This window comes from Paramisgurnus dabryanus, chromosome 17 (genome assembly GCF_030506205.2).
Source record: "Paramisgurnus dabryanus chromosome 17, PD_genome_1.1, whole genome shotgun sequence".
In the NCBI taxonomy this organism is placed as follows: Eukaryota; Metazoa; Chordata; class Actinopteri; order Cypriniformes; family Cobitidae; genus Paramisgurnus; species Paramisgurnus dabryanus.
The window spans coordinates 9,585,577-9,594,216 of NC_133353.1; the positions used below are offsets into that span (position 1 = coordinate 9,585,577).

Consider the following 8,640-nt stretch of genomic DNA (forward strand, 5'->3'; position numbering starts at 1 on the left):
ATAAAGTTAAATCAGTGTATTTCATTACTGCTGTATTGTTGTTTCTGTGATGACATGTGGCTCATGTGTGGATTTCACAGTCTTTAGTGCTGTTGGTGGATAACACCAATATCTTTATATAACGTGTGAATTCATAAGTGGTTCTTCAAACAACCTCTTTTATCTTTTTATAATCTTTATTCACTGTTGTGAAACACAACTGTCCTTTAAATGTTAAATGTTTAGACACAAATGGTTCTTCTACGGCAGGGGTGTAATCCTGGTCCTGGAGGGCCACTGTCCTGCAGAGTTTATTTCCTACCCTAATTAAACACACATGAACAATCGAATTGAAAGGTTTGTTGAGATGAGCACATTCTGCACAGAATCGATGCATGCAGGTTAGAAAAGTGTCCGGGATACATCCGACTTGCTCTGATGTCACGCTGATGTGTCCGAAATCTATCGGGATGGCGAGGCGGGCTCATCAGATTCTGCAGTCATGTGCAGTTGCTCTCCTTCAATTGCGTTGAAAAAAAGTAAAGGAAAAAGACTTGCTGACGACACAGCTTAAGCCCGATTTATAGTCGTGCTTAAGTTCTACGCTGAGCACGTCAGTTCTAAGCAGTTCGCAAGCGCTGTGATTGGTCCACTAGAACCCCTCCCGTCATGTAAAAAAACTGCGTCATAGGTATTTCCATTTGCGACAATGAAAACAAAGAATGGTCAAGTTGAGGAGTGATTTAACTCAAACTGCAACAAAAGTCGCTGTTTAACTTGCCAAGCTTCTTCTTCTTTGACGGTTGCGCTGCTACTGTGATTACCTGCGTGGATACTGCCTACCAGCGGTCTGCGTGCGTGTTTGCACGTCAACGCGGATGACGACGCAAAAGTATAAATGAAAACCGATGCAGAACCTACGCACAACTATAACGAGAAGTTTAATGCTCATTGGTCCAGGGATGTCAGCTGATGATTTATTATTTCTAAAAACTCCCCTTCCTATAGACGTTTTCAGCAGTAACAACATAAACAAGCGGCTTTCGTGGTCAACACATACCTTCTGGTAAAGTCCGCTAAGAATCAATAACAACAAAGTTCTTTTAAAGTAGTTTATTTATATAACAAGCAAAATAAACAACATGTAGATTACCTAGGAAACCAAAACATTTGTTATTTTCTATGAGGTACTTCATACACAGACACGCACGCACGCACGCACGCACGCACACACACACACACACACACACACACACACACACAGTGTGATAAACACAAACTGAGGATGCAGGAGACCAGGGCAGTGATTGTGATGATCATGAAGACTTGTACCCACTGTCAGAAGCATTAAATGACAAACTTACACCTTTGACATGAAGTTAGTGTAACATTCAGTGTACTGTATGATGTGATGTTGATCAGGATTGTGGTGTTATAAGATCTCAGTGTTATGTTTCAGTGTGTATCGTTGTTTATGGATGGATTGGGTAATATTCAATAATCAGGAAAGGTAAAACATCACCGGCTGTTGGCTATAGGTCTCTCTCATTAGGTCCAAACATCACACAGTGTTTCTGGTAGAGCATTGTGTTAGGTCATAGGTTTGATTCCCATTAAACACACAGATGATGAATGCTCAAAGTTGCTGTGGATGAAAGCACCAAACACATAAATGTAAAATCATGCAGTGCCTGGAAGACGTGCATCTGTAAAATGAAATTGAAATATGCCATTGATTCTGAGAGGAGATGAGAGATACTGAGAGGAGATGTTTTTATCAGCGCTGATGTTCAGATTCTGCAGAGAGTCAGTGAGTGTTAATGCTTTCTGCAGCTGCGCTCTTGCCTGCGGCGTATGTGGCTGTGTCATGACCTGAACTGTTGACAGATAAATTACAGCTCATTCTCAATGAGTCTCTGAGTCCCCTGAGAGACAGACAGACAGACAGACAGAACTGTGATGCCTGCCTGCTTCTCATGAGTGTGTTTCTGTATCTGATGAGTAAATGTAGTGTGCGATGGGCATTTGAGGTGGATGTGTGTGCGTTTGTGGTGCGTGTGCATGTCTGTGTGCGTGCGTGCGTGCGTATGTGTTTTTTCTGAGAAGCACAGCAGTGTTTTATTCAGTCACTCCAGTGTGTTTTGATAGACTGATTTCCTGTGAAACCTCCCATCTGTGGTTCACACAGAAATCGAGTAGCTGATAAAACAATGCCCGTTTAAATCCTCATGAGATCTGACACTTTTCCTGTCACTTTTAGAGAATTGCTACAGGAAAAAACAAAACTTCAGTTTGTTTTGATGAATGGGTTAGTTCTTGAGAATTAAAGAGCCAAATACATTCATGAGCCTTCATATTAGTCATCAAATATACTTTAATCTATTTGTAGTGAAGTTAAAACATGAAGACATGACATCAACATCTGATCATGAAAGAGGATGATGAGAAATCTGTGAGTTCATATTGAGATCTCTCAGTTGCAGATCTTTGCAGATTTGTTTCCTCAGACGTGATGAGAATCAGATGAGATGTATAAAGATCACATTTGTGATTATTATCATGCCGCTGCTACACTATTCATTTTTTCATCTTTTTACATTTAAAGTTGAATTTTAATACAGATTTATTAGTGTAATGTTGTTATCATGACTTTACTCAGTCATTATTCATAGGTTGTGTGGTTTGGTTACTTTTGTTTATCACACACGTGAACCTGAAGAAGCTGAAGTCTGTAGCCACTGTCACGCAGAGAGAGAGACGCTGACTCTCTTGAGAACATCAGCTGCTGATTGGCTGATAAACACACGAGTAATGACAACACTCTTCGTGTGGATTTGTTTAATCTCTCTCTCTCGCTCTCTCGTTCTCTCTCTCTCTTCTTTATCTGGTTCTATATTTAGTTGCTGACTCACTTCAGACAGTTAACTGTGAGACAGATCACAACACGCACGCAAGCATCCGCTCAACACACACAGTCTGAGTGAAAACACTGTAAAGTCTTTCACATGAAACCTCATGACATGCACATCATCTTTTACCTGATGACTTTTAATTCATGTCTGAGAGGAAACTCATGATGGTTTTTGATAGACTGTTGTCTTGTGAACTGGTCTGTGAGAATGAGAGAGAAACACTGTACTGCAACATACTGTTAACATCTGACAACTACAAAACCAGATGAATTTCAATACAGGGTTGGGGGTAATGCATTACAAGTCACATGCATTACATAATAATATTACTTTTAATATTACTGAAGTAACGAGTAAAGTAACACATTACTTTTTAAATATACACATTCATATTTGAGTTACTTTTTCAAAAAGGTAATGCAAGTTACTTTTTTAGTTTAATTAATTTCGATAAAAAATATGTACTGAATTAAACTAAACGTAGTCTTATTATGCACTCCATGCGTACACGCCTGTGTGGGAACCGTTTGAGTCAGAAACTGAGATGGCAGACCAGAGCTCGACATTTTTGTGATGAAATATGCCATTTCTGAATGCCTGGAAAGAGATCAAGCCGCAGCCAAGAAAAATTAATGCAAAAGTAACTAAAAGTAACGTAAGCATTACTTTCCATGAAAAGTAAGTACTTTTTTGTAGAGTAACTTAATTTTTCCCCAACACTGGTTCCCACAGATTATGGAATTTTTGGAATATCATGGAATTTTCAAATACTTACTCCAGTCATTGAAAGTTTTTTTTTGTCATGGAATATCAGGGATTTTGTTTGTGATTTATGGAAATGTAATCCGCTTGTTAAGTTGTGACGTAAGGAATGCCATTTCTGTGTCCAAGCCTCCATTGATTTCAAGTGAGACTACAATCTAAACACCATTTATTGGCATTGTTCATTTTTATTTTATGCGTTCAGGGGGAAAAAAAAGGTAATGAAATTCAGGTTTTTAGGGGAAAGTCAGGGGGATTTTACATTTGGGAACCCTGAATATATTCCTATACAAATCTATAACATTATTTCAGTAGCTGGTCTGAAGCATGTTTAGATTAAGCACACACTAGCACTTCGTGTGTGCGTGCGTGCATGCGTGCGTGCGTGCGTGCGTGCGTTTGTGTGTGTGTGTGTGTGCGTGCGTGCGTGCGTGCGTGCGTGCGTGTGTGTGTGTCTCATAAGCACCTAATCCTGTTTAGTCAAATAATCGTATCTTTCCTCTGTGATTGACAGTGAATATTAGGCGTATAATCTTGTGAAATCAGTGTCAGCGAGAGCGATCGAGGGCTCATCTGTGACACCAGCAGAAATGTCAAAATGATTTTTGTCAGTTTAATCTCTGATAAAGATTTGTGTGTCTATGAACGTCCTACACGAGTTTATCCTACATGAATCTGTATGCTTGAAACGATCTTCCATGACTGTGTTTGCTTTGTGTTGGGGACAGAAGGTGTTTGTTTGTGGGGTAAATATTGGCAGTGTTTTAATGTCTGGGTTTTACTGTGTTTACCCTCCTATTACTCATAAGACATGAATATGAATGATAACCACAGATTTGACTCATGTTATATACTGTATAAGGAATGAGATTCAGGCACATTAAGGAAGTTATTTGTGTTCTGCTTTAGTGTATAAGTTAGAAAGATCAGTTTTCTCTTCAGTCCGCTCTTATTATTATTCTCATTACTCTGATGCAGTCTTTATACTGACACATGACATTTTCTTTTCTATTAAAGAGCAACTATCCTCCGATTCATGATTTTAAATTTCTTTGGTGTGTAAGTGTATATTAGTTCATGTTGATGATATGCAAAAGATACAAACACCAAAGTAAACGATGACACGGGTTATCATCTAAAACATAAATCTCTTTTCTTGGACTACAACGGCGCATTCACACGGGGCGTCAGCGTTAACGCTTCCCATTCACTTTTAATGGGTGACGTCATGCGTTGACAAACTGAATTGTGGATCCGTCTGCGCCGCATCAGTGCCGTTGCCCGCGGCAAAAGTTGAACATTTCTCAACTTTTCAAGCGGCAACGCATGCATCAGCCAATCAGATTGCCTTATGCAAATAACCTAGGCAGAGCCAGCCAATTACATTTATAAAGGAACGGAGCATGTGTAGCGGCCACTGTGATTGGCCGTTAACGCTTATGCCCCGTGTGAATGCGCTGCAACAAACACACGGATTGTAGGCAACAGTTTATTTCCTGGAATTGGTGATGTAGTAAAGACCGACATTATCATAATTCCTCCCGCTTCAGACACACAGCCTGTAAGTTAACTAAAGATCAAAGAGGTTTTGTACAAAATCAGTACGTTCCAGGAAGACAGGGACATATGGAGCTAAAAAAAATTACGGTATGTGAAATATTTTTTTTTACCATAAACCATGGAAACACATTGTATTACACCAAATAAACAAACAGACCAGATCGGTCATAGTGAAGAGTAAGTGCATGCTTCTGGGGAAATGGGGAGAGGAGACAATCACGCTTGGGCATGGTTCGGTTGAGTTAGGTATAATATTAGAGCGCCGTAAATCTTCCAAAATGATAATATTTTTATTTTATTACAATGCGTCAGTTCTATGGAGAACACAAGTGTTGTGATTGGTCTGCTAGAACCAGTGAAAAAAGTTGCATTTCCTCATATGCATTTCTGCTTACAACAGTATGGAGGTGTGTACATCAAAGTGCTTAAACACGGCTGAAAATGACAGGCGGATGCCAACCATGGGCACTTGCCAGCTTTTTCCAGCTAAGCGATTTGGTTGCTGTGATGCTTCTGCTTTGTTTAGCAGTCTTATCAGCTGGTTGGTTGTTGTTATATTTGTCCCACCCCTCCTCCACTGTGATTGGATGACTGATTGAGAAGTGACATTGACGGGCATTTTACTTTGGGCTCTGAGCGCTGAGCATGAACAAAACACATCAGCTGCTGGTGCTTTTGAAAAGCGCAGCGCTTCCATTGGAAACAATTAAAAACATACGTCGGCTGCAGGCGTAAATGCATTTGTGTACACTCCCCCTGAGCACACAGATGAAAAGTTAGAAAACAGGCGTTAAAGAAGTCACTGTGTGTTTACCTTCATCACTGCTGATGTTTCTCCTATAACGTACACAACAACCTGCTGCTTCTTCAGCTTTTGCCTTCATTCTGTAGCCTGCCTGTGAACACTTCATACTAGTGCTCTGTCTGCATGTGTACAACACAGAATGAAAGCTGACTACATGTGTATGGTGTAGATGCTATGGCGTAGGTCTGATTTATAAATCATGCATAAATCTACTCCAAACCCTATTGTGTTTACCTGTCATTGATTATTTCTTAGATTTTTATTTTATTTGTTTCCCAGCATCAGAGAAACCAGAGGGTCCAAGAGGCATTTTGGTGGCGTGTGCCGCTGGCGATCTATACGCTCTTGTTCGGGAGAGAGGCGGGTGGCAGGAGGGACGACCGACGGTGAGCACACCATCCACGTCCCAGTCTCACCACGGACAGGGACGTCTTACCGCACTGGTTCATATTTAACACGGGTATTGAGGGAAAAAACAAAAAAAGACATTGTCTCCGCAGGACGGGGACAGTTTTATACCACAATGTTTTTTCTCCGTGAAGATGCCATGTTGTTCTTGAGATTGGAACAGGAATATTTTCATAAGAAACGTGTTGAGGTATTTTGTACAGTACACTGTTCTTGTTTCATTTCGATTGCACTTCCTTACATGTATCTTTTGAAATGAGTTCTGCAACTCTTGGGAGGAGCCTTACTGTCCCAGGGCGTTTTTTTTTATTTAGAAACCTCCCAGAACATCAATCGACTGAGACTCATTCTCAGAATCAAATGTTTGCACCTCATTTTCATCGTGTTTTTACTGTATTACTTGGGAATTTTGTTTTGTTTTTATTGATGATGGGGTGAGAAAGCTCCAGATGTTTGTTGAACATTATGAAGTCAGTCATTGATTCATGTACTACTCTTATTTGACTTGATATCTTCTCCTTTCATAGCTTTTATTTGATGATATGGTCAACAATCAAATGAAGTATATTATCAGAATAATGACAGGTGAAGGTGGAGATAAACCAGCCTCAGAGACAAACAACTACATTTAAACAACACATTCACTCGGGTACTAAAATTCATTCAATTCAGTTTGATATAAACTCATGTTTGTATATCACATTACTACCTACATTAAAGTCAACAGTAAGAATAACAGGCAGTGTTTACAGTAATGCATACAGTATCAACGTCAGAGATAGGGCTGCATATCAACTAATCACAACGTTTGCAAAATAAACGTTTTTCTTTAGATTATGTTTGTGTACTGTTTATAATATTTATGTATATATAAATACACACACATGCATGTGTATATATAAATGTTCATACATATACATATATATACATATATATATATATATATATATATATATATATATATATATACATGTATACATATACATATACATACATATACATATACATACATACATACATACATATATATATATATATATATATATATATATATACACGTATATACGTATATACTTATTATATATATATATATATATATATATATATATATATACGTATATACTTATTATATACATACTTTTTTTTCTTCAAATTATACACACACACAATCTAAACAAAAACTTTTATTCTGCAAACGATTAGTTGTGTTTAGTTGTAATGTAGTTCTACTCTGATATTCTAGCCATGGTCACTTCAGTTGCTTGCGTGTGTTTTTTATATCATGTTTTGGTGTCTCTGAGCAATATTGTGTAAATCTGAATGAGTTCATTCTCAGGACACTTGGAAAATTTAGATTTTAGTTTATTTGTATTTTGTTTAATATCTCATGTCAGGTGATCGGTTTAATCATGGTTGGAGATTTTTTTTAAACTATATGACCACTAGTTTTTTGTACATGAGGATGACGACGTGTGTTCTTCTGGAGGTTTACTGTCATTCTTATATGTGAATACACTGATGCTTTTCTCAATCATCTTTCCTATTGTGCTGTTTTCATCTTGAAGGAGTGACACAGGTTTATTTGATTCTGGAATCATGAAAGGATTTTATTCTCAGATTGTTTTTGTTTCAAGATGTGAGCAAAATGAAGAATTAAACTCTTATTTAATTTTTTTGAAGAGATGAATTATTATAAAAGTCCTCATCATTCATGAAAGCGCCATTCAGTCATTAGATGAATCTCATAACAAGATGTAAATAACTGTGTAAGTTTCCATCCCAAATATCTGATATAGCTTGAAGAAAACCATTAATACCATTAAGATTTTATAACATGAATTTAATGACACAATCCCCCGGTTTCACAGACAAGGTTTAAGGCTACACTGTAAAAATGTTGCTGTAGTTCTGCAGCTGGTTTCCAGTAATTTACTGTAGATGTTATTTACTGGCGACAGATTGTTGAAGTTAAATGAATATTAAACATTAATAAGTCTTTATCCTTACAGAAAAAATCTATAAAATAATGCAAATCATTCTGGGAACCAGAAATCCTCATCAACCTTTTCTGTTTTTTTCCTTCAGATTTTGGTTCCCAGAATGCTGTTATTTTATAGTTAGGGTTAGGGTTAGGGTTAGTCCTAGACTTAAACACATGTTTTGAGCCCTCAACTGAAAATAACTTGTATGTAAAGATCTTAACATATGCCAGCA

The 8,640-nt window shown here is 37.9% G+C and overlaps 1 protein-coding gene across 2 annotated transcripts in view; it reads left to right on the forward strand.

Moving 5' to 3' along the window:
• bmf1 (BCL2 modifying factor 1) overlaps positions 1 to 7,378 on the forward strand; it is an 11,753-nt gene extending 4,375 nt beyond the window's left edge. For both annotated transcript variants that reach the window (XM_073812320.1, XM_073812321.1), the window contains exon 3: positions 6,298 to 7,378. In XM_073812320.1, the coding sequence (XP_073668421.1) occupies positions 6,298 to 6,473 (176 nt within the window). In that variant the 3' untranslated portion in view covers positions 6,474 to 7,378. The remainder of the gene's footprint in view (positions 1 to 6,297) is intronic.
• Positions 7,379 to 8,640: the final 1,262 nt, after the last annotated feature.